Source organism: Haliotis rubra, unplaced genomic scaffold (assembly GCF_003918875.1).
Source record: "Haliotis rubra isolate DU_JTF1 unplaced genomic scaffold, ASM391887v1 Scf1014, whole genome shotgun sequence".
NCBI classification, from domain to species: domain Eukaryota; kingdom Metazoa; phylum Mollusca; class Gastropoda; order Lepetellida; family Haliotidae; genus Haliotis; species Haliotis rubra.
The window spans coordinates 252,974-280,848 of NW_025764909.1; the positions used below are offsets into that span (position 1 = coordinate 252,974).

Genomic DNA, 27,875 nt, shown 5'->3' on the forward strand with positions numbered 1-27,875 from the left:
GTTGAAAATAGAACGATATTGCATTGAACTTCGCCAAAGTGAACTGACAACGATCAACTGCCTTTGCGCCCGCGATAATTGTGCGCATGTCCGGATATGACCAAACGAGGCGATCGAAAGGTCAACATCTGGCATGTGTTTGAAAGCAAATTGTCGGGAATTATACAATTTTGACAGTTTTGTGGGGAAATATTAAATGTAATGCAATTCGGATAACCGATGACTTTATACCTAAAATCATTGATGTTTTCATTTTCAATTGCGATTTACGTAATATTTCCGTCCGTTGATCGATGCACAATCAAACAATATATAAGATTATATCTGTCACTAGCTCGATCTTGATCTTTTATGAAATTAATGCTCCGAAATGATAGTTGCTAAGTTGGATACCTATTACCAATATGAATTATGTGTCAAATTTGCCAAGGAAACAATTAGTTGACATTTTGTTGGTTCCTTACCTTGAAACCACGTTGACAACTAAACGAATCTCGACTAACTTTCTTCGGTCTCATGATAAACGTTGAATCAACGTTTATGAAAGGTTGATCAACCAAACAACCAAAAGTCAACGTTGATTAAACGTTGACTCAACGTTGTGTGCCCGCTGGGACGGCTCTTCAAGGGTGCCAATTGTCAAAGGTTGAGGTACTAAAATACATATGTATTCTAATTACCTTAATGATACTGTCACCAATCAAAAGCAGAACTAGTCAGCCAATATGTTATGACATACGAATATAAAACATTTTAGGCTGATTACAATTTTTACAGCTGATAGCACTCGTTCACACCAGGTTAAAGAGTTCAGTGAACGAAGTAATGTGTCCAACAATCGAATGACTATTATATTGAGTACAAAATTGCTCTACTCAAGAGCCAAGAAGTGTAGAAGTGAGCACAGCTCACATAGCCCCGCTTCCTACTTTGGGACATGGAAATATACTGTGACAAGGATCAGCAGCTCACAAGACTTTCTCCATTAATCCACCAAACTTTAGATAGACGTTAGATAATAGATTTGCCATTTATTGATTGCATTAATAATTTATGGAAACATTATTTTTTTTATGTTTTCCGTGGAAATCTGACATACCTTTGAACTTGGCTGTATCATGTTGCTCATAATGAAGTGGACGTTGGTGAAGAATGTCACTGACTCTCAATTTAGATACAGAAAATAAATCACATGTTGACGACATGAAGGAAATAACTAAACTAGGTACAGAGAATAAACCACATATTGGTACATATGACATGAAGAAAAACCATGAAAAGTGAAAAGTTAACATCACACTTTGAATAATCACATTTTGCAAAAAAAAAAAAAAAGAAGAAAAAAATTAGCACGAGGCACAGTAGGCACATCTGTGGGTCATGTTAAACTTGTGTATTAAGCTTGGTGAACCTAGCATGTATAGCTTCAGATATATGCTCCGAACGAGATAACCATCCAACACATTTTGCACCAAGTCATGTTTCCATGGAAACAGATAAAACATAATTTCTGATAAACTTCAAAATAACACGTCTATGGGTAATCATTAATGTGTGTGTGTGAAGTATGGTGAACCAAGCATGTAAACCTTAAGAGATATGCTCCGGACAAAGTTTCGGAACGTAAGGACGGACGGACGGAATGGCAGAATGAACGCTATATATCCCTGTTACTTCGTAAGCGGGGGTATAATGATCGCGTAGACGCAGTGACATTTCACGCATCAAAACAATCAAATGTCATAACAAGCACAGTCTAGTTTAACCCAGCATTCTCATCACAAGGTTAAATTCGTATATACAATGTATATATATAACATCTGTTACCGACAGTTACCTTTCAATCTCTATGGTCTGAGCCGAATTGACGGAGGTATTTGTTCAAATGATGAATGTCCAAGTCCTTGCTGCCTCTGACTATGTTGTTGTCGGCACCATGCTATCAGTATCTCTGGGAATCGGTGTCTTTTTCTCAATCCGTGGTAACAACACGAAAGATGGGTATTTGCTTGGAAACCGACACATGGGGGTATTTTCTACGGCAGTTTCAATGTTTGTGACCCTGCAGTCGGCTATAACCCTGCTTGGAGTGCCAGCCGACGTTTACACGTATGGAACAATGTACGCTTACATCTACGTCGGTAGCGTACTTTCCTACATATGTGGTGTGTACACCTGCCTTCCTCTGCTATACCCACTCAAGATCACAAGCGTCTATGAGGTAGGTACATGACTCTGTCCCTTGCACTTTCTTATTCTGTCGTTTTTGTCAGAATAAGTAGCCTATCCTTGTCGCATGATACGATTACAATGAATTAAGTAGTCTCTGCTTAAGTTCAGACTCGAATATTTCATTTTGATGAAACTTCAGTGTTGCAGATAGTGGCGTAAATTGAAAACGTAAATTCAGAGAATAGATCTAGTTTATCTGGTAATAAACTTTTAAATGTCTGCTGTACAAATATTCTTTCATTGTACCCATCAGACAGGCCTCAGGTGGACATCGTACTGCTGTAATACTGCTGAAACAAACACATACTCATGATACAGTCACAATTGTACAGTCGACTCTGCTTTCAGCAGAGATGTCTTGTTTTGATCGCTCCTACATATGTGTTTTTGACGCTCCTACATATTATATTGTGTTGCAGTATTTGTAGGGTTACATTGTTGGTTTGCTTAATTCTCATAGTGACTATTTACATACACGGACAATGTAGTCTCATTAACGTAATCGAATGGATAAGCTTTTCTGAAAGAGTTTTGAAATAGTGTAAAACACATCTTGCTAACACAGCCATATGCCAGTAAAGCAAAGTTATTAAATTCTCAGGCGTTAATCTTAAAAATAAAAACCTTATGGGCATTGCACTCCTCTCCTTGTGAATCAGTTTCTAGGCACATGAATCGAATTTTTGGTCGGAATGGCAAAATCGAAACAAAGTAATTTGTCCAAGAAGTGGTCCATTGGTGAACTGAGATAAAAATGAACTATTGGGATGTGAGAACATAGCTCCAGGCTGAAGATTATGGAATCATGTAAGTTCGTTATAAAGGTTGTCTAAAGTCGATACAAGAGTAGAATACAAGATCTAAAGCCAGCCAAGAACGTTCTCAATCCAGAGACTCATTCAAGATATCAGCCATCACATAATCTCTCATCAAGAACACCAAAGCCTAGTTCCTGCATTGCAAGCTGGGACAGTTGTTTTGCCAGAGCAGGTTCATGACAGGAGTATTCTACCCATGATCCGATCCTTCTGTCTTTGAACAGACTATCTTTCAATCCCAAATGAACATTCACTTGTTCACAGATACATTCATTTTGGCTCCCTATTTCGAAATGATCATAGCTAGTGCTCTGCTAATATTAGGTCTTTATTATCACTGATGAAGATGCTCATTTTCTTCACTATGCTCAAGCACGAACAAATAGACAAGACATTGTAAAAAGATGAGGTAAAAGGGTATATTTCTGGAAGTACAAACTTGGCCTAGGCCAATCGAGCACGAACCAGACAACCCAGTGATCAACAACAGAAGCATCGATCTACGCAATTGGGATACGATGACATGTCTCAACCAAGTCAGTGAGCCTAACCAATCCATACCGTTAGTCGCTTCGTATGACCAACATGGTTTGCTGAAGACCAATTCTGACCCGGATCTTCACGGGTTGAATTTTCTTGTGATTTGTGTGCAGAAACATCAACTTGTAAAAAATTGGCTGCAATAGGATTCAGTTTTGGGGGAATGTAATCAGAGGATGTGATGCTTACGAACCTTGGCCTTAAATCAGCCAATTGTGAAAGGACGTCCTTATCAGAGGAAAGAGGATGCGTGTATCTACGATTGCTTCTAAACCGGAATTTAAAGGTGCTAAACACCCGCGGTCGACTCATCAAGGGCGGTGTTGTTAGGCTGCAACACCAGAGCCACAGGGGTGTTATGCTCGAGAAACGACAGCATGAAACATTGTTTTCTGAGGAAAGGAGAAATGTCAAGCTTGTTCGGTCAAAGGTATTTTCCCTATAGACACACAAACTGAAATTGTCACTATCTACTGGCCTATGAAACACAGAGTTCTGTCGTAAGACACTCGGAAGAAAAGATATCTGCGTAAATAGAATGATCATGTTTCAAGATGAAATGTTGTTCGATTGGATATTTCTAACTTTATGTTGTCAATGCATATAGAGCATGGCGTGAGCAGCCGATTGATAGAAACGGACCAGTTCCAGAGACACCAGAATTGGGCTTCACACATTGTACCCATGTTGGGAATCGAACCCAGATCTTCGGCTTGATGTGCGGTCTCTTTAACCACTTGGCTACCCCACCGCCCCATAATCATTACAGACTTTCAATAGACTTAAAGTTCTTACTAACATGTCATAGATATTTATAACTATAACTTATGACCTATAAGTATATAAACACATCTGAAAGCGAGGAAGGGTATACGAAACGTCTTTGCTGCGACACATATCAACAATAGAATTAGGCCATTCGTATAATTATAACACACTGGCGAGGTGGGGACATTCATTTCACGGCAGTAGGCCATGTTTCAGCTGACAGCGAGCCTTTTCATTGGATACTTAGAACATAGCCCTGAGGTATTTAGGGGCATTCAGCCTTAAAATTAACATATGTTTTAACATCTGTCATTCTTCGGGCATATGCACAACGCTCAAGTCTAATGATCCGTGTGAACGTCTACGCATACCATTACGTGTAACACATGTAAGGACTGTACTTAACGTTTCATAGGTAATCATGCGAAAGGAAGATTTTTTACTACACTTTTTCTTTTATCAGGACTTATACCAACAAGGCTTAATATTGTTATTAAGTAATAGTAATAGTATAGTATAACTCCAACCCATCCAGTGTCATATTAACGACGCAACCCTTGTTCTTTTTTAAACACCGTCGCTATAAAATCACACAGAAATGTAGAATATTAAATTTCCTATCCGATGATGAAAACTAAAATGTAAATACGTACGCGGTTTGAAAAATAAACACTGCTAAGTGTTGTTATGCATTAGAAACAGTAAATTTCTCCGCTTTTTATCCTACACCGATAAAAGCATTGTGCGACGATAGATTTCTTTGGAAACCTTACGGGAAAGTGTGAGCGAACGACATACTGCCTGATATCTGAACGCCATAAGTATTTATGAAATGGGTTTGTGTGCTTATGTATAACGTTGTACACCCAATAAACAAATGCACCTAACTTTAAAAGTTCAATTTCAGCATTTTTGCTTTGTCTAACATGAAAGTAGTTGGCATCAAGAAACAGATCTAGAAGTGTTGCCTTTTGCTATTTGCAGCTTTCTGGCATTTTTAATTTTTAATGGGAACGATTTGGACTTAGTCTAAAAATATCAAGTTGTACTTCAAATAACTGTCAGATGATTTGTTCTTTCAAATTTGTGGAGGGCCGGGGGGGATTTGTCATTGTCTGATGACTCTTGTTAATTGTATTCAACTTCAAAGTGAGGGTTGAAGCGGAAGAACATATATGCCTCTCTGGCATCAAGGGGGTTAATAAATGGCCTTGAATTTACATATCACTTGACACTAATGTGCACACCTCTTGCGCATAGACACCTGGGTCACATGTTGAGATGCTGTGAGCAGTTTTACTTTCCAAAATGGCGACCGTCCAGAAACTTGGTACTTCTGACTATGCAGTTCTTGGCACCATGCTGTCAATCTCGCTTGGAATTGGTGTCTTTTTCGCTGTCCGCGATAACAACACTAAAGCTGCCTATTTTCTGGGAAACAGACGCATGGGCGTGTTTTCAGTGGCTATTTCAATGTTTGTGACTCTGCAGTCCGCCATAAGCCTACTGGGAGTGCCTGCCGACGTATATACCTATGGGACAATGATACTTTATCTGTATATCGGCGTTTCACTCGCCTACGTGTGTGGTTTATTTACAAGTCTTCCTCTGTTGTACCCACTAAGGATCAGAAGTGTTTATGAGGTATGTGAATGAATGTGACATGTTCATGTCCTATTTCCATGTTAATACGACCGAGGGTGAAATTCACCTAGACATGTGCATTGTGGAAACGGGTCAGGCAGTGTCTCTTTTTGAGTACATTCAAATTCATATAGAAAAAAACACAAACTGATACGGATGGAAGCGACAAAACCCTTTCAATATCCATTGGAAATCTCTGCTAAAAGCTGAATCGAGTGTAGGTTTATACATTCGTAGATTTATTTCCACAAATATGTGATATTTTTTAATCTTAGATTAAGGCTTTGCTTAAAGATACAGAGAGAGGTTCTCCACAAAGCTGTATAACGAAAGGGATGATTTCAATTTTCAAAAAAACTTTCCCGTTTATGTCGAGCAATATTCCAAAAGCTCTAATCTTTGGTGTTTACATTTCTTTTTTTCAGATACAATTAAGCAGGCTCGTTTCTCTAAATGTCAGAGCGTCCTAGGACTACTGCTCAAAGGTGTTCAATCAAGGTTTCAACATTCAAAGCCTCAATAATTCTTTCAAAAGGTTTAATTGTACACATACGTTTTTCAAAAGAACAGTTGACTAGTATTTATATCAGTTATGACAGTGCTTTCTTATTGATGCAGAAATGATTGCTGCTTTTATTTACTGTCCTTCGTGGACATTGTATATGTTTAACTTCTGTCTTCACTCTGGGATAATACGGATGGGACGTTAAACCTTCAACTCACTCACTCACTGAGATAATACGGATGGGACGTTAAACCTTCAACTCACTCACTCAATGAGATAATACGGATGGGACGTTAAACCTTCAACTCACTCACCACACAGTGGCTGTGGGCAAATGTAGTACAACAGCAATGTACGCTGTCTCAAAGAGTTTGTGTAAACATGTGCGATATTTAGGAGGGTATTATCCTTTTGCAACGTGACGTTACCTCTATGTATTCGTAGCGGTAGAACAAAATCTCGTCGGGCCAGTAGACCATGGACGACCTCCAGAACTGCCCAGATGAAACCCAGACTCATCTGTGAACACTATACTGTCCTAATCTTGCCTTCTGAACCGATATGATGCTGTTTTCGCCGAGTGAGGCGGTCTGGCGGTGACATGGAAGCAACGTTAGGCATATTGCTGGACATCAGGAGCTGTTCCATCAACTAGTTGTACAAAGGTCTGTCACTAATTGGTCTCGGCACAGGATTTGTCCGAACCTTTGACAGGAGGTTCGGTATCATTACCAACATGCAATGACATGGCTGTCATATGCGGACAGCTGGCCTAAGATGTACAAGATACTGTTCTCGAATACTCCCAGAATACGCTTCCGGCAACTCTACAGGAAGCCTACCATGGTCTTACTGAAGAGAGGAACAATCTTCCCTCGGCAATCTTATTGCTAGCATGAGGCGGAGGTACCCGACTGTGATTGCAACATGTGCATCACGTACGTGATACTGTGAGAGTGTTCGTGACTTTTTTAGCGTTTTGGTTTCGCTCATATACAATAATTTTAACGTGTAATCTGACTGATTATTGGGCACATCTTTGTTTGTGGGGGGAACTATGACAACAGAGTTTTGTTACTTAACCATGACTTCACATGATATTGTCTTTGGCTATTTCAACAAATGCATACAGTTAGTCGCATTACCTTTTAAAATAGTATTCAATGCCTCACTCTGGGTAGTATATAACTGAAAATCACGATACATACAAGTGTACTATCTTTTCACTCAGTATGTGCATACATGAAGGGGATCTATCACCGGTTTATATCAAGAACCGACAAAGATGGAATTCATGAGTACACATGACTTTGTAAATATCGTGCTGAACGTAATGAGGTTATTCAATTGTCAAAGGAATAGGTACTAACATATTCTAATGACCTTAAGTCTGACTGAGTTTGGTTTTACGCCGCTTTTAGCAATATTCCAGCAATATCACGGCGGGGGACACCAGAAATGGGCTTCACACATTGTACCCATGTGGGGATTCGAACCCGGTTCTTCGGCGTGACGAGCCAACGCTTTAACCATTAGGCTACCCCACCGCCCCAATGACCTTAAGGACACTGTCACCAATCAAAAGCAGAGCTAGTCAGCCAATATGTTATGACAAACGAATAGAAAACATTTTAGGCTGATTACAACTTTTACAGTTGATAGCACTGATTCACACCATGTTAAAGAGTACAGTGAACGCAGTGATGTGTCCCACAATCGAATGACTATTTTAATGAGTACAACATTGATCCACTCCAGAACCAAGAAGTGTAGAAGTGAGCACAGCTCACATAGCCCCGCTTCTCACTTTGAAAACATGGAATAGACTGATATTCTTTACTTCGTAAGAGGGGTTATAATGATCGCGTAGACGTAGAAACATTTCACACATCAAAGCAATCAAATATCATAACAAGCACAGTACAGTTTCACACAGCATTCTCAACACAAGGTTAAAGTCGTTCTCATCAAGAGACCGCCAAAAAGTAATTTATGTACACATTCCAGCCCTCCCGAATGGTGTTTGACTTTACAATAGTTCGTTATAAAAACTGCTAGAGTAGAAATAACACAAGTAGGAACAAGTCCTGAAATAAGCCTGATATACTCAAAATATTTACTCACTCGCCGCGCGGTAACAACAATAATGTACTTGTGTCGATACATCCAACACACTTACATTCTTTATTAAAATGGAAATAAAGTATAACCTAAGTTTCCGCAACGAACAGTCCCTTTAATTATACTCACGGGGGTCGCCTTCCTCTAGGTCTCCCATGACAGTATGAAGTGAACTGAGTGCAAATCGTCCCGACGTGGCCTTATAAAGCTAATTTAGAAGCCAACAGGCATGGTGTGATTGGGTGATCCCTCTCCTTATCAACCATACGGGAGATGCATGGTTAAATTACGAAATTCATTTGCATTTGTTATCAACACTTAAAAATCTCCATTAACTCTTAAGATTTTTTTTAAATAATAATTTAGAATAATCTTCCTCTGTTAATTACAAGTACTAAACGTCAACACACATGGCTACACCCATGCCAATCAGATACCAGTAATGCAGGTTATTGTTCATCATCCAATCAATTACCGCATACTCACCAGTCACAGAAAGTCAACAAGGGACTTTCCCAGGCTTATGTCAAGTTCCAATACATCAGTTGATCCTATTCAGGCTGTTAGGTTTGGGGGCGGTGGGGTAGCCTGGTGGTTAAAGTGTTCGTTCATCACGTGAAGCCCATTTCTGGTGTCCCCCGCCGTGATATTGCTGGAATATTTCGAAAAGCGGCGTAAAACCAAACTCACTCACTCACTGTTAGGTTTGTGTCCATGAAGGCGCGACACTGGCGCTTATAACTCAAAAGTGTGGCGAGCGTGCGTCTTCGTCGGTATAGACAGCAGGATCTGGTTAAGTCATCCAATTCGCAAATCTCAAATTCAGGTCAGTTTCGCGGACCTTCCAGTGTTTATATTTGACAGTGATTGTTGTTCAAAAACATTTGTCCACATACAACTGTTTAACCTTCACTTGATGTGAAATCTTTTTATGCCATTAGTTGGAGGTTTCCAGCATTTCTAATCCTAATTCTATAGTTAAGCGAGAGCAAAGGAAGATGAATTTAACACCTAAAGTGAAAAGAATAGATGTCAATTAATTTTCAAGGACACGTGTAGTTTTGAAAATGCGATAAGCGGTACCTTTAGAAGAATTAAATGTTTGGATTGCCTTATCATGTACTCCTAGGGAAATGATAGATTTAGGTACAGTTGGAGAGAGAGCTTGTTGAACAAAAGTAACAGCTATTGCCAGTTTCATAAAAAAATGCTTCCACGCAGTGTGGCATGGAGTTGGTAAACAAATGCAGCTATTTGTGTCGTCTTCTTTGGAGTATAACACCCCTGTATCGCCTGGTGTCGGCGTCTTGGGTATCCGTTTCACCATCGAGAAAGAGGGTAAACTCACAATATTAATACTTATCTCCTGACTTTCGCCAGATCATCCCTTCCGCAGTCGATCAAAGCAGGTTATTTTAACATCGGGATGGATATATGTCCCCAATATAAATGTGAACACTTAGGGTATGGGTCTCATTCGTGTCGTAATTCTGTGGTGTGTCATCGTTGTGGTGACCACCATGAAAATACAGATTGCGCAAATGCGCTAATTGTGACGTCTTACATCCAGCTGCATCCAGGTCCTGCCCTGTGTTTCGACGGGAATCAGAAATAATGAAAACTAAATGTGAAACAATATTTCTTACCTTGAGGCCAGGGAACGTTTCCCTAATCAGTCTTCACCTCCGTCAAGTATCACCTATTCCGCTACAGTCACCCGCTCTGTTGCGGTGACCTCTACTGCACGTCAGACATGGATCAAGTCAGAAAAACCTCAACCTCTCTTCAACCTCAAACCCTACTTCCCCAGTCTACGTCAGGTCCTCATGGTTCCTAGTATGGTGATCTACCTTCAGTTGGTGGCAGTCTATAGCCTGTTTTTATATTGTATCGTCTTGTATAGTTAAAATGTATTAAAATTAATTACTAGTTTTTAAATTCATATCTGTGATAAAGTAGTTGTTTTACTGTCCTTCGTTGGCAGGTTTTTATGATATACGTATAGTTAGTATAAATATATAACTTGATATAGTCACGATATGGCTGAAATACTGCCGATGTCATTTAAACATTTAACTCACTTACTCACTCAACAATCTACGTCCGGGTCACAAGCTTTTTCGTCAAAACCACCTGCTTCCCAAGCAACAACAGATCAATCGAAAAAGAAGAAAGGAAAAAAAATATATAGAACCCAACTTACTGTCCCTGAGGTTCCTCTCCAAATTCATTTGGACCTCGAGATATGGAGGTCTCTTTGTCCTCACAAGACAGGCGGAGGAGCTTTTCCTCCTCACATTCACGTGAACGATCGCCAATTGCGCCACCATGACTCAGTTATCGACTTTAATGCAGTGGAATTGTAGAGTATTGCAGAATAACTTCAAAAAGATCATCTTATTGATACAAAGCTTTAAACCGTCAGCATTATGTCTTCAAGAGACATACCTCAAAGACACAGATACCTTTAATTTGAGACTTATCACTCCTATTCTCCTCCTTGGAATAGAGCAGCAGGAGGTGCTTCCATTTTAGTACGACAGGGTATCTTACATAGCTCTGTCGTTCTTAATACCACTCTTCAGACTGTAGCTGTTCGACTGACCCTTCACATTGCATTAACACTGTGCAGCTTGTATATCCCTCCTTCTACTAATATGCGACAGTCAGAGCTTCAAAATTCGTATGATCAATGTCTCACTATGGGTGACCTCAACTGACACAACCCGCTGTGGGGAAGTGCCCACACTAATACTTAAGGTAAAATCCTTGAGGAATACATTTCCGATGATAATTTATGTATTTTCAATAATTTACATCCAGCTATGGGAACATATTCTTAACTGGATCTGTCACTCGCCGACTCCATCTATCTTGTATAATGAATTTGAATGGATGGTGCATGATGATCTATGTGGGAGTGATCACTTCCCCACCATTCTCAAAACCCTCAGCCTTGGTGATGATCCACCTTTATCAAGAAGGAACTTCGCCAGGACTGATTGGTCATTATATAAAACACTTCGTACTGATCACTTAAAACATGACGTTTTTGCAAACAGCGAATACCCTACACAGTTGTTTTTAGATATACTCAATGACATTGCTGATCAAACTATACCCAAGTCCTCTGCAATTCCACATATTCCTAAACCATGGTTCAATATTGAATGTAAACAGGCCAGGATCCTACTGTCCTTAATTTGAAATAAAATATAATTTTAAATGCCAAGGCTCGATGCACAATTAAACAAAATAAGCGTCAATCTTGGCGAAATTATGTTTCCAAGATAAATTCCCGCACACCGATGTCAAAGGTGTGGAACATGAAACACAAAAAGGATAAAGGGCGATGGTTCAAAATCTACTGTCCACCATCTGAAGGATGGTGACAATTTATTGACTGAAAAGGCTGATATGCTAATAAGCTTGGTGAAACTCTCGCCAAGCATCCGTCTTCGTCCAATTATGTCCCTGAGTTTCAGAAATACCAGAAACAACAGGAGAAGAAGTATTTTACCTGAATCATGTTTGGAAACACTTCTAAATATTTTTGATACAATATGGATACAAAATAAACAACATGCAGTATCGAAACTCTTTGATTTCAGAAAAGCATACGATACCACCTGGAAGCATGGCATATTAAAGGATTCACATGATTTGGGTTGTAAGGGTCGTTTACCTCATTTTATATCACAGTTTTATCACAGGTCCGAGTGGGTTCAACCCTGTCTGATCATTACAATCAGGATCAGGGTGTGCCACAAGGCAGCATTTTGTCTGTCACAATGTTTAGTATCAGTGTTAACCAATCGATGGATGATTATTTGTGGATGAGTTTAATATTTCTTGTCGCGGTATAAGTATGCATACTATAGAACGGCAACTGCAGATGTGTTTAAATAAAATAAATAAATGGTGTCTTGAAAACGGCTTTAAATTTTCTAAATCAAAAACAAATTGTATACATTTCTGTCGTAAAATATAAACAGCATAATGACTTGAACGAATTATAAAATGGCACTGCCATCAAAGTTGTCAAGAAGGCCACGCCAATATGCGTGATATTTCTTCCGCATATCAAATACCTCACAAATAAATGCCTGAAGGCACTTGACTCGTTAAAAGTCGTTTCTAATTCAAAGTGGGGAGGGGACCAAACTACCCTCCTACACTTACACAGATCACCCATCCGCTCGAAACTAGGTTGCGCCTCCATCGTGTATGGCAATAAGTGAGACCACAAGTTGACCGTAGATTGACCACATTTAAAAAATCTAAATGAATTAATGAATTACAATATAGACAAGAATTTAATCGCTCAAAAGTAAATATAATACCTACAAATCCGTATTTACAGATGGGTCCAAGGATGGTGGCGCAGTTGCTTGTGCCACTGTATCTGGGTCCAGAACAATATCTTCTAGATTACCCGATGACAGTTAAATTTTTACAGCAGAAGCAAATGCAATACTAACAACTCTTAAATATATTAATACACACCCTAAATATAAACAGTATATAATCTTTTCAGTCACTCTTTCGTGCCTTCAGACTATGAAAAATCTCTCTTGTAAACATCCACTTTTAATCGAATAATTGAATTATATAATGATCTTGCTACTGGCCAATACGACATCGTCCTCTGTTGGTTACCAAGCCACATTGGAGTTTCTGGTAACATCATGGCCGAGTTTGCTGCTAAGGCAGCACTCAACAAATCTGTGACACCACTTCTCATTACATACTCCGAATGCTACCTTTAGATCGTACATCCGTGATCTGATGCAGAAGAAGTGGGAAGTATTAATAAATTACATGCTATACGACCCTATATTGGTTACACTTACCTGGGTTGTCAGTCCAGATTTGATGAAATCATTTTAAGAAGATGCCGCGTTGGCCATTCTCGATATACACATGAATACCCGTTAAAAGGTGAGGATCCTCCGTTTTGCATACCTTGTGATGAGAGAATCACGGTCAAGCATGTCTTGCTTGACTGAACTGATTTTTCCATCACAAGTGATACACATTTCAATGTCAAAACATTGAAGGATCGTTTTAGTGTAAATTATCATTTAATTATTGCATTTTTAAAAGGAATAGAGTTATTACATAAATCTTTATTAACGTTGTGTAAATAGAAAAAAAATGTTTCATGACTAGTAGTCTGAATTAACAACTGAGATTGTTAGTGGCTGTATCCTCGAAAGGGGTTAAAGTATTGTAAAATTATTGTACTCCTGAGAGGGTACGTAAGTCCCAAAACTTTCAAAGTAAATTCAAACTTACTATTATTTTAACTGCAGTATATATAGCTGAAGATATAGCTGAAGGGATTGTGTAAATCCAGCTAGGGTCCATGCAAGAAGCAAATGTACTGTAAGTCCCCTTGGTCCCTCGTATGGTGATCTACCTTCGGCTGCTGGCAATATTTTTATTTTGTATCGTCTTCTATAGTTAAACTGTATTAGATTTAGTTACTAGTTTTAAATTAATAGCTGTGATAGTCTAGTTGTATTACTGTCCTTCGTTGACAGGTGTTTAGCCGAAGACTCTGGCTCATGGGTACTATGAATTACATTATGTATTGCAGCTATTTTTAAGCACTAACATTACAACTACACAGTTAATTGCCCATTTATGGGATCACGTTATTGCTTTTGTCTGCATATTCAACACGTGTTCTTCATGCATAATTTCGAATGTCATGCGTTTTAATGTGCAAGGCAAGGGCATGGTAAATGTACAGCTCAAGGATAGTTACAATCAAATAATTAGTTCCCTCATATTGTCATTCCATTAATTTTAACAGTATTATATGCAATACGGAATTATATGATGATATGAGTTGTGATATTGCTGAAATATTGCTGAAACTAATATAAAAGTGTTTTGAGACCCAAGTGCAAATAATACATACATTTAAAACGTTTGTCACAGGAGCCGGTAATAATGTTCATTACGTGACATGCATAAACCTGTGAAAATTTATGGTGACTCGTTACGCAGAGAGTATAGTCTCCGTACATCAACGTGATGGTGTTAAAGTGAATCTTTCTATCTGATTATGTAACTTTCACAAAAAACTCGGTGCATAATCACGTCCACGAGATGTCTAAAATGGACTGTTCATCTTATCATAGTAAGAGGAATTGTTAATTTTACTATACGAAACTGGCAAACGTTAAATTAATTATGTAGACAGGATATATTTATGTCTAGAATGACATTACTCAAGTAATATTATGAGCTAATACCCTGGTTAATCCCAAATGTGTTGTACAATGACTGTCAGATATGCTAAACCAGCTGTGCAGGTATCCTATTACTGACTGACTGAGTTTAGTTTTACGCCGCTTTTAGCAATATTCCAGCAATATCACGGCGGTATCCTATATAGTAATTATTTTTTTTTTTTAATTATGACTTAATATGCATCAAGTGACATTGGATGTGAGCCTTGCTGGGATAAACCATGCTTGTGATAACAGGCGACTAACGGGATCGAATGGTCAGGCTCGCTGACTTGGCTGACACATGTCATCGTTTGTCAATTCAATCACTGGATTGTCTTGTCCAGACTGGAATACTGCTGAGTGTGGTGTCAAACAACAAACCACCAACAACAACAACCTTGCTGGGGTAAGGCAAGGTGCTGCCACTGCTATCACCGCTACCTAGCATATAGTGCCTTTTAATTTGTCTACCTGCAAAAGCAAACTCTTGCAATCGAAACCCGTACACCGACCACTAACATACAGAATTATCATGATCAGGTCACATGTGTCTCCGACGCACAGAGTCACCGTTAACGTTATTGTTATCTTGTTTAATAATCAGCTCGGGCCACAATGAAGATGATTGTCGAACGATGTCATTTGAATAACATTAATACACTAACTTGAGACAGTATCGTATGTCCAAGCACGAATATCCAGATGCAACAATCAGTCTGTGCTGTATCCCTGACGTGACATAAGAGGAGAATATGTGTCGAACGTACTTGAAGCATTATCTGATGTAATAGGTACAGGCTGCTAAACATGCAAAAGGTTTCACACGGATTTTTCAATTGGGTTTGAGGTTCTCAATATTATAGGTCAAACTGAACACGACTAATTGTCTTGGATGATACATAATCAGAAAAAAGAGTTTCTAAGCTTCTGAAAGGTTCACTGAAACCTAAAATGTTGTGACCCTATTAGCAAGAATCGTATCACGCTCATTAAAATCTATGTTGAAACAGAATACTTTATGGCATCTCAAAAGTTGTGAAATGTTGACATCAAATAATTGCTGGAATACTGTATTCTGTTTTGCATGTTATTTCTAGTTCATATGGGAATATCAGTGGAACAGAATATGTCTGTTGACCGTTATTTAACGATATCCTATGTTACCAAGCCGAGCAGAAATTCAGCCTCGTATATGTTATACTGTATATTATAGATGAAACACACAACTGAGGATTAATTTCCCATGAAAATAAATGTTTAATGCTTCCTTCCCTGATCACTAATATCCCTTACTCCAGACAGATGTTACATACGAGGACTTGATGTTGATAAAATTATTAGCATTATTTCTTTTATTTTCGAGAAGGTATGATGTACTTATTATATGTATGGTTGGTTTGGAAATAGATACTATTGTAGGTTACATGAGCATCAGTCAGTTTAACGCCAGTCCCCACCCAATCCCTCATCGTCTCCCTGTTCAGTTCCATAACAACAATAGTGTGTACCCTTTTGCTGATCTAAATGTTGAAAGTGTAAAAGTGGTCGGATGCAACCGAAATAAACCTTTTGTCAAAATTCATAGCATATGCCAATATTGCAAGCGGATAACAAGTGTTTACACAGACAAAAGGGCAAACACAATATAGTGAGTGAGAACCAGACAATCCAGTGATCAACAGCATGAGCATCGATCTACGCTATTGGGGTACGATGACATGTGTCAACCAAGTCAGCGAACCTGACCACCCGATCCCGTTAGTTGCGAGCATGGTTACTGAAGACCAATTTTAAGCCGGATCTTGAAGGGTCCAATGAAAATATACAAAGAGTGTGGTGTGGACAGACGTCTTCCTGTCATGGCGAAATGATCACAGCCATTGCATTGTTTATGTTGTTTAAACAAAAATTTTTGAATAAATGCACAGAGGTTCTGTTGCTTTTAGAAAAGAAACATGTTTGGGAAATATATACAACGCAAAATCTGCAACACAAACTAATTCTCCGTCATAAGAAACAAAGTTAGATCCATGTGTTGTGTTTTTCCAGTATCTTGGAATGAGGTTCGACTCAAATGCTGTCCGGCTTTTGGGCACATGCATTGGGATGTTACAAACGGTAGGTCTGTGTTTTCATAAATCACTTCCTTGATAACATAAAATACATCAGATTTGGGACATTCCTTTACACGGAGCCGTGTAATTATGACAATGATACTTCCTTGTATATTCCAGTTAGTCTACATGGCAATTGCTCTGCTTTCCCCGGGGCTGGCACTCCAGGCAGGTACGTACACTCCCCCTTCACCTTGATTCCACTGAAATCAAAACTACATGGCACATCCCTTTGGGATGTCAACATTGTTGAAGTAATGTTGAAATATGAATTGTCGCAGGAAAATATAATTCCTGATATATTCCAAGATTTTCATGATACCTCTTGGCTATTCACATTTGATCTCTGTGATCAGAATTTCGGTTATCTTCAGATTTTTGTTTATTTTCAGTGGCAGGATTACCATTGTGGTTGTCGATTGTCATTGTGGGCATTGTTGGGACAATATACACATCCATTGTGAGTAAAATTCATATACCTACAGTATATTACATGATATCATGTTAATACCTGATATGGGCGATGATATGTGTTCTTACCATCAGACATATCATTGAGTGGAACATATGTTGATCGTAATCAAAACTGAAAACAGTCTATATGCACTAATATATATAAACTGCGTTGATTCAGTATAACCATACATTAAACGTTTGGTTGGTTAATTATGAGAAATGTATATTCCCATTTAGTAATTTTATCTTTATTGATAGAGATATGTGGTTTAAAGGATACACTGGAATCACTTACCTTTGATTAGGCTTTGAACAGAATCATACAAAACTAATGAAATGCCAATTCCTACCATCAGACATATCTTTGCAAATTGTGGGAAACATATGTTGATCCTAAAGCAAATGAAAGTGCATATGGGTGCAGAGAAGAGAAGAAAAAACTTTATTACCCTGAATGGGAATTTGCTGTACATTATCACAGAGCACACATATGAATATAGGATAAATGAGATAAACCTAAGAACGTTTCTCACAGGTAAATGTACTGTAAAATAAATTACTGAGCACAGATTAAAAATGTGCAGGTACAACAGTTATGATTAATATAACAACAACAATGTACATATACAGGTAAAGATAAGATTTGTATTTAAACATTTCATTTATTGTTTAAAAAGCCGATGCTGGACGGAATGAACGATTTCAGGGCTCTATTTGATAAAATTGTGGAATTTGCCAGACGGTAAAAGTTCATTTTCTGTTTTTAAAAGTCCATGCAGGAAGCAAATGTACTGTAAGTCCCCATGGTCCCTAGCATGGTGATCTACCTTCAGTTGTTGGCGATCTATAGCCTGTTTTATATTGTCTTGTCATTTGTAGTTAAAGTATTTTAGATTTTAATTACTAGTTTTAAATGTATTTCTGTGATAATCTAGTTGTTTTACTGTCTTAGCAGACAGGTAAGTATATACTTTCTTTTTATTCATTTATGTATGTACAACTTTCTGAGTCATGGCTGAAATACTGCCGGTGTGACTTTAAATTTTAACTCACTCACTCACTCTGTGTTTAAAATGTGTGGGGAGTCATGTTAAATTTTATTTGCCAAACTTTCTTTCCTCATACACGTAAACCAAAAGATCGACAGAGGTTCTATTCTGTTCTGTTCTATTTTAGAATGCCTATCAGGATCAGAAATATCGTTCCAACATAGAACAGCAAAAGAAATGCAAGTTATAAAAATTTAAATCTCATGAAGGTAAGCGTTCATTTTTATGGAAGGTTCATGGTAAAGTGACGTGACGATCCCAGATGAGATGATGTCATGCAGTTTGACGTCCATACGAAACATTCGCACAAACACACCAACAGTGCAGCAAAACCATAGTTTTAGCATGTGCATCGATGGTTCTGAATGGAAAGCATGCATTTCACTCTGAGGTATCCTTTATAAAGGTTTGTGTCAAAAATCAGTTCAGGATTGATGCTAGGAGGTGTACAAGCCACATAAACAATACCTAGACTAACGACAGAGCAGAGGGGAATGGCCATTGGAAAGTTACACGGAGTTAGCTCTGCAACTGCTGTAGCTAGACAATTGGGCTGTCATTTTACCACCATTACACGACTTGCTCAACGTCATCAGCAAACCGGGGTTGCTGCTGATCATCACTCTACCGGACGGCAACGAGTGACAACTCATGCGCAAGATCGGTTCATCCGGGTCACTCATCTAAGGAACCAAACTCAAGCAGCAACAGTAACAGCAGCCTTAGTTCTTTGGTCAAGGGGAGCAGTGTCCAGCGATACGATTAGGCGTCCTGGAATCCACTGCCGAAGGTTATATGTGGGGCCAATTTTGACACGTCAACAACGCCAGCGACGTTTACAGCTCTCACACAGCCAGAGTGTCGATGGATTATCTGGCTCAGAACAACATTAACGTTTTTCCATGGATGTCTCTTTCCCCGGACATGGCTCCCATTGAACATTCTGAGACGAAATTGGACGGAGGATTGCTGCACGTAGACAGCCACTCACACTTGCACAATTGGAATAGAGATGGGTGTTTGAGCGGAACCAATTGCCTAAGGCGTAAAGACTCCAGTGAACACAGGCATTCTTTCAGACTCTAGTGAACTCAATGAGGCGACATTGCACAGTCTGTGTGCAAGCTCAAGGTGGCTATACGCGGTACTGAAGAGACTCTCACTTTTCGGGTTCAGGGGTATCTCCATTTGACGGACTGTGATCAGTTTCAACTTATCGAAGTTCAATGTCAACAGTACCTTTCAGCTGTTAAATTGACAGTGTTTTCTATAGAATTAATGATAAGACATACTCTTGGTGGTTTTCTATCCAAAAACGTGACAAAAAGCCAGACTTGCGTTTCTTTTGCTGTTCAGTATATATTGCTTCTAACGAAAAAGAACTCTTTGAAATTCTAATGTATTTATATCTGCTAACACTACAGGGAGGTATAAAGAGTGTGGTGTGGACCGACGTGTTCCAGTCCACGGTCATGCTGGGAGGAATGCTCACAGCGATTGTTCTGGTACGTCGACTGGGCGTGATAGATCCTCGGTTTGTTACGGTTCATGTATGAAACGACTCATGATGACGTTCAGCTGATCTGGTTCCGATGTCTGTCTGTAATGCTTAGTGACATTTTAAATCAATGATTGGTATTTTCTATGCAGTATAGCCCTGATTTGGGTCAATGTTTTAGGTCGTGACACAACTGAAATATAGTAAAAGCAATAAAACCAATGCTCTTGATATCCAACATCTAAACTTGTACAACCAACTGGACGAGGAAAATAGTCTTCTCACAATAAATGATCCTTTCCATAACAACGGATGCATTCCGAATCAACAATGAGGTCTTTTACGCGAGACCTCGCTGCTGCTCATGAATGTTGGGGTTGACTTTAGTCATCAGGGGTACATTATCTGAGTGCCATTGTAGATCACATCGAAGGTGTCATGGGGACAATATTCCAAAGGCTTTGAGGTTATGAATATATGTCCTCAATCTGAATACACATATGCATAACTGTTCATGTTGCTTGGAGTGTTACATATAAACCAGATTTGATGGTTGATGTTGCACAGCAGGAATATACGGCGTGTTCGTGTTTTAGGCGAAAGGCCTGGGTTCATTCCAAACTAAAATACAAAATGTAAAGCCAACTTCTTTGTTACGGCCGCCCCGACATTGCTAGAATAACGTTAAAAAAGACGTACAAATATACTCCTTCACTATTTTAGGGAATTATGAAGGCTGGAGGAGTGACGACTGTAGCAAGAGTTGCACAAGAAGAAGGGAGACTACAATTTAATGAGTATGTAGCATCAGAATATGATAGGACAAACTCGGAATTCGGTTTTCTTTAAAGATTGTTATTCCTTTTGATAAATAACCATTGACGTTTGCTATTACAGTGTGCCATTTTTACAAATACCTCTTACCAATAGTATCTTATTATGTTATATAATATATCCACAATGTGGTATTTGACGTTCAAGAGGATAAACACCCTATTTGATTCAAGTATGATGTTTTCATATCATAATTTATCAAAGGACACGTTAATAATTAAGCTCTACCAATCAGGCAACAATGGAATATTTGTTACTCACGATATACAAGATCTATTGCTACTAATGTTTGCGGATGACATCGTCCTTTTTGCTGCCAGTGTAATAGGTCTTCAGCGCCAACTTAATATCCTGGAAAAATTGTGTATCAAATGGGGATTACAGCTGAATCTTAACAAAACAAATATCATAGTGTTTCGTAACGGATGAATTCTGAGACATTCTGAAAAATGGACTTTTTGTAAAAATCCTCTTAAGGTGGTTACATACTACAAATATCTCGGCATAATATTTCATCTAGGCCCGTGTGGACCAAAGCCTGTGAAATACTTGCTCAACAAGCAAGTAAAGCCTGCCTCTCTGTTTCCAGACTTTTTAACAAGTATCAAGAACTAACCTATTCAAGTGCAAGAACTATATTTGATCGAAAAGTGGCACCTATACTACTATACTGTTCGGAAATATGGGGACATAAATATTCTGATGTAATCGAGAGGGTCCATACTATGTATGTCAAACTATTTCTGAAAATTGGAAAATGTGCTTCAAACAAAGCCACACTTGGAGAGCTTGGACGTTACCCCATCTACGTTTTAACACAGATTCGAGTAATAAAGTTTTCGTTCAAGATACTAAGTATGAATGAACAACGTTATCCACTGCAGTGCTACAGAATGCTAAAAACATTTGATGACTTGGGCAGAACAAATTGGGCATCCAATGTTAGAAACTTACTATTCAGAAACGGGGTTTGTCATGTCTGGTGAAACCAGGGCGTTGCTAACGTTCAGCTATTCATGTATACTTTTGAACAACGATTGAAGGATATTGCCAGCCAAACTTGGCACAACGAAATCAACAGCTCCACTTTTTTCAGCCATTATTTACAGTTTAAACATGAACTTTGCCTGGCGTCCTACATAACAGAACTAAAATATAAACATCTGATCCGTGCACTTATCAAGTGTCGTATTTCGAATAACAACTTTAAAGTGAACATGTACAGACTTAATGAGGATGCCCCACGTACGAACTACTTGTGTTCATTATGTGATGCCGCAGAAACAGAAACTGAGAACCATGTATTCTTCCGATGTGACAAATATCAGCGGTACAGAGACAGTTACTTCAAACAATTACAAAATGTCTACAAAGGCCCACTCACTCTGCCGTCAATTTTGCAATGCAAAAACCCCCAAGTTATATACTGCACAGCACTATTTTTACATTATGTTTTAAAGTAAGATCCCAATACAAATTATGACCACTGTTTCACGAAACTGCCAAAGTTTGTGACTGTATTATAGGCCATGAGGCCGATATTACGAATAACCTTCTGTCTGTCTGTCACACTACCCCCTGACAGTGCTGGAGCCCATTTCAGAATTGTTTCTCTATTGCTTTTCTCACATATTATGCGGACACAGTGATAAACGGTTTCAAGCTTAAATCTCACTTATTAGCCATTCATATCACTTTGTGTCTCTTGAACATTAATTTAGATTTGATCCTGATCCGAGGGTGCGGCATACAGTTTGGGGACTTGTGATTGGTGGATTTTTTAATTGGTATGTCAGCCTCTTCAGTCAGTCGATGGTGCAAAGAATATCTGCAATCCCGACACCGAAAGGAGCCAAAGTGTAAGTAGAGCTATTATATATAATTTCCTTATCGTATGCATTTTGATGTTTTAAATTTGTTTTAGTTTGTTTCTGGATTTGGTAAGACAGTGGTGTACCTATCGTCCGAGTGACTAGAATTCATTAGATCAGAACTGCGTCCCTTTGGCGAAGTTGATGCAACAATCTTGATCTGACAGCAGGTTTCCCCTGCTCGTGGGATTTTAACAATTACTTGTGACTTTTCCCCGAGGTTTCAGTTATGGTCTCATTGAGACATTGTAACTTATATTCATATTATTTGTGTAACTGCCTTCACTTCAGTGCCTACCTCTTGAATGTCCCGATGGTGATTGTGTATGGGATTTTGCTCACCACAACAGGACTGGCTCTCTATGGCTTCTTCCATCAACTTGGATGTGATCCCCACGAGGCGGGATACGTGTCTAATCGGAACCAGGTGAACATCTAGATAAAACATTGTAATACAAGTAGAACTTTATTGTATTGGTATCGTGATGTAGTGATCAATAAAGGACAATATTTTGAAGTATGTTTGTGTTGGTGTGAAGACTTGTCACTTTAATTCACTGTCCTGCTTATGGTGCAAGATAATGTACAAATTGATCTCCACCGTGAAAGACTGTTGTGAAGAAACAACACGAGTAGCAGAATGATACTGACTGGAGAAGCCATGGGAATGATGTGTGTAAGTGTCTGGTGGGTGCGGCAGTCATGAAGTGCTACTTGTTGGAGTAATGTCTAAATGTGACAATGTTGTTGTCTTGAAACAGTGGACGAATATAGCAGCGATGTTGTTCTTGAGGTGGATGTAGTCTTTAGAAACAGAAAATAATTTAGACATGTAATGTGGAGATGGTTGCATCCTCCTTACAAGGGAACTGTTACTGTTTATATACCTGCTGTGTTATAATGTCGATGTCACCAGACTGTCATCGAAACATGGTTTGCCTTTTTGTAGTTGATGCCTTTCTTCATGATGAACCTCTTGTCGTCCTACCCTGGCGTGACTGGTCTGTACATGTCTACACTGTTCAGTGGCGCCCTCAGGTATGTATGTATGCAAGGACAGGCAAAACGGAAGGTGTTTCAAAGAGTTACAAGTTACTGTTAGAAGAATACAGAGTCAGGCACATGAGCAATAAGCCATTGTCCTCATCAATGTATTTAACGAGGTATGATTTTAATATATTTTGTTTTCTTAGCACCCTGTCTTCTGGAATCAACGGTTTAGCAGCCAACACTGTTGAGGATATTCTTCGACCGTGCCTTCAGAGGAACAGAACGTCTGATTACGCTGTTACGATTTTAGCCAAAGTGTTGGGTAAAGATTTTGCTCACAGCAGCTAACAACGGATGGATTGTACATACACACGGGTGGTCAGGTTCACAATCCAATTTGTTCGATAGAAGAATCTGAAAGCCTTTAAAGGTCACATAAACCCTAGGGGGTAAAAATACATAAATCACTAACTGGCATCGTTATAAATGAAACCCCGTCATTAAAACTACTCATTTCGACCTTTAATTGACTTAAATCGACCGTTTTGACAACAGTGCACAATTCTCACCCGCGAACGAAATTTCAACCAATCAGAGCGGCGCGACTCTGTGACGTCATATGAGGAATAGCTTTGAGGGCCGATGCAGAATTCATCTACATTTTAGGGGGTAAATTATCTTGTTTACAGGCTTTCATAAACCTGAAATCGTGAAAATTGTTGTGGAAAATGAAAGCTATATGTTCTCACAATCTACTGGCATTTAATTTTGTCTCCTGCTTTGCCTAGTTTCCGAGTTACAACTTGTTTTCATAGACGCTTCTGTCACAATTGATTGGTGTTGTTAGGCCCTATTTGTATAATGACTGATCCAAATTGATCCCATTTCTGTGTTTTTTTACCTCGATATTTAATCATGTCATGTAAAAATCTGTTTGTATTCTCAAAACAGTGTCGGCCCATAAGTTTTCACATGCAATACAGCAATTAATACTCATTGTAACCCGTGTTAGGTGGTATAAACCTACACATGTTATTTGTCATCATTCACTTGATGGTCAGTTAATGAATTTATAACAGGTATAATTAGTGGTAACACACTTAGATTACCCGACAAAGGTTCCCATTTGGCATTTCTTGTGTCTGGAGTAAATATTCAACATTATAAACATCGATCAAAGGATTAACCGATAACACGCTGATTGATTAATTACTTTTATCTTACGCAGCGGATTTGTCAAAAGGTAGTGTTTATGTATGTAGATTTACTAATCTATACTGAATACACTCTGCCGTGTCGGTGTCTGCGTAAAAACAACGTCCTTCTTTCAAAGGATTTACCGGCAATACATTGATTGATTGCCCATTATTGGCTAACTAAATTACTGTTTTTAATGAAAGGCGGACATTATGCAATTAGTTGCCAGGTGTGCTATCTTGGGTGACCAGTGAGACTATACACCAATACCTGAAAAGATTTATCACTTTTTCGTATATTAAACTGTTAAAAGACACATCATTTGGAACAGTTTTGTCGATATTGATGGATACATTCCTAAAACAAGGTAATGGCCTGACATTGTTCCTATAACTTTAATCTGTTTTCATTTTAATATTTGCATTTTGTTTTTTATTCATTTGTCGTAGCATTCAACAGAATCATTGTTTTCGCCGTGAAGTGTAATGAGACAGACAACATACACTAGGGTGTGTGTGCGAATTATGATTCACATTGGCAAACTATAAAATGTCTAGATATTACAGTTCTGTTATAAATTCACTATAAGTATCAGCAGATCGTCAGCTTTTTATTTAGTTTCAAAATGCATAAAAGTATGATAATAAACTAATTAGGATTATAAGACCAAATATAAAGACGCACATTGACTAGTGTCTACATACTGGTGAGTGGACATTAACCATGTGAATGTAGCAAGAAATTTATCGCGCAGTATTGTGACTTCGACCCCCACCTCGCTTCCGTGGAAGAAATCGTTATGTTATAAGTTGTGTCATGCAAAATCCGTTTGGTTATGATTCCAATACATATTTAACTACGAGTAGAAAGTAGTTTTGATTTTCTAACTTGATGAAAACAAACTATAATCTCATTAATTCTAACAGACTTTACGATTTTCAAAAATGGTGGCGCCCTGTCGGGAACATCCGCCAGTCTGTGGATAAATGCTATTTAGGTTTGTTTTCACCGAGTTACAAAATCAAAACTGCTTTCTACTGGTAGTAAAATATGTATTTTATTGATGGCCAATAGGATTTTGCATGACATAGCGTATAACATAACAATTTTTCTCCTGGCAGCGAGGTGGTTGTCAATATAATACTACTTACAATATTATTGTTACACAACCTCACTTCCGAGGAAGAAATCGTTATGTTACAAGTTGTGTTATGGAAAATCTTTATGGTCATCAATCATATACATATTTTACTATAACTAGTAAGTAGTTTTGATTCTTTAACTTCCGTGAAGCGATCTGAACACAAGTAAGATATCGTTTCAGGCTTCCACAACGCTCGCTTCGCACTCACAAACATAACCCATTTAGCACGAACTGCGGGGCCCTGTGGAAATCTGTGCATGGTGACACCATCACCCGACCCATAGGAGCAATTGACGACAAAGCAACGATTCGGCACGTCGTCGTTGATGTCGAGAAATCATCAAAATGATGAGCGTGCTACACACTTTCTATACAACTAACTGAAAATCGTTCCTCATATGACGTCACTGCAGTGCTCTGGCGACAGAGTTACGTAACCTGTCTGTGGTTTCGTTGGCGGGCGAGAGGGAAGCAGGCGACTTTTTGGCCACTTTTAATCGCTCGGTATTAATTAACCACAAGTTTTTAAAGAATAAATTTGGTGTTCCGCATAAGACTAACCACAAATCTTTCATATGTAATGGTTAAAAGAGTAACAAAAAACAAAGTTTAGTGGTTCTTTAAACACCTACTCCATTTTTTAACGGAACCCATTTTGTCTGTCAATATCTGCCAGTTGGTTAAGCAGTAAACCATAACCCGGTTTACATTTAAATCCATGCCTCAAGACATTAACGTCTAGTCTTAGGTTTGTATTTATGTAAGGTAAAGTTAATTACTTGTATAACAGGAGTAGATATTGGTGGTGCAGACGCATTGTGTAATTGAGGTTTTACCTGCTTCTCATTTCGGACTACTATGGCAGTGATGGTGAAAGAAACAAAATTCATTCTTCTCCCACTGTTTGCTGAATGCCATGCGTCTATCTTTCAGTGTTTGTCTACGGTATCCTGGCTATTGGGCTGGCTTATGCTGCAGACTCAATGAAAGGCCCAGTGTCACAGGTTGGATGTGCAATACAGTTGCAGATACCAGAACTCCACTGCTCAAGTCAATTTCACACACAATCATCATACAACAGCTATAGCCAGATAAACAGGGATATATAAAGTGCATTAAAATAATTACAGTTGTACCTGGAGACAGGCACATATACTCATTCACTCGCAGATATATGCAAATAAACACCTGTACACACACACACACACACACATATATATATATTAGAAGCATATTAAATGGTTATTTCTATTATATATATATATATATATATATATATGTAAGCAGCTATTCGCATATATACACAGATTGAAACCTGTATTCGCAGTTGTGACTGGATATTTACAGACTATGTATCGCCTTCCACAACATAGAGTGTTATGTAATGCTTTGAGTGCTGGCAATAATGCCAATATATTCTGTTCCAGTCCTCCCTTGCGGCCTTTGGTGCCACCGGTGGTCCTGTCCTTGGCATGTTTCTCTTGGGAGCTCTGATTCCATGGTGCAACAAAATGGTAACACTAATCCTGCATTAACGTATGGAAATATGGGCGTGTGAAAGGGATGTTGTAAACCTCTGTCATCATTATTGGAGCCGTGCTACGGAGCATTGTTACGGAGCATTGTACCCGTGAAGAACCGGTTTTATAATTGATAGAGCAGGGGCTTGTATAATTCCGTGGGTAATTCATGTTAGTTGATGGAACCAATACTAATTGTAATCACTATTGTGTATGGATTCAGAAAAAAAAATGGTTCCATTTCTTCTGTTTGCTATAAGTGTCATTTTGAGGTGATTGAATATGAGTTCCCAAAATTGCTTGCGATACCAATTTGAGACAAAAATGTT

At 38.7% G+C, this 27,875-nt stretch overlaps 1 protein-coding gene across 1 annotated transcript; it reads left to right on the plus strand.

Annotated features, from left to right (window-relative positions):
- The first annotated feature begins 1,943 nt into the window (after nucleotides 1-1,943).
- LOC124269491 (sodium-coupled monocarboxylate transporter 1-like) lies at nucleotides 1,944-27,719 on the plus strand. Its single transcript, XM_046704509.1, has 12 exons — nucleotides 1,944-2,221; nucleotides 16,923-16,991; nucleotides 17,108-17,159; nucleotides 17,380-17,447; nucleotides 19,917-19,997; nucleotides 20,714-20,787; nucleotides 22,546-22,683; nucleotides 22,987-23,122; nucleotides 23,645-23,733; nucleotides 23,889-24,007; nucleotides 26,960-27,030; nucleotides 27,454-27,719. The coding sequence occupies exons 1-12, from the start codon at nucleotides 2,024-2,026 to the stop codon at nucleotides 27,559-27,561; spliced, it is 1,203 nt and encodes a 400-aa protein (XP_046560465.1). The 5' UTR covers nucleotides 1,944-2,023; the 3' UTR covers nucleotides 27,562-27,719.
- Nucleotides 27,720-27,875: the final 156 nt, after the last annotated feature.

Coding starts and splice junctions, on each gene's coding strand:
- LOC124269491 (XM_046704509.1), top strand. CDS start 2,024: ATGGGGGTATTTTCTACGGCAGTTTCAATGTTTGTGACCCTGCAGTCG. Junction 23,123..23,644: donor ACGTGTCTAATCGGAACCAG/GTGAACATCTAG, acceptor GCCTTTTTGTAG/TTGATGCCTTTCTTCATGAT. Junction 23,734..23,888: donor CTGTTCAGTGGCGCCCTCAG/GTATGTATGTAT, acceptor TTGTTTTCTTAG/CACCCTGTCTTCTGGAATCA.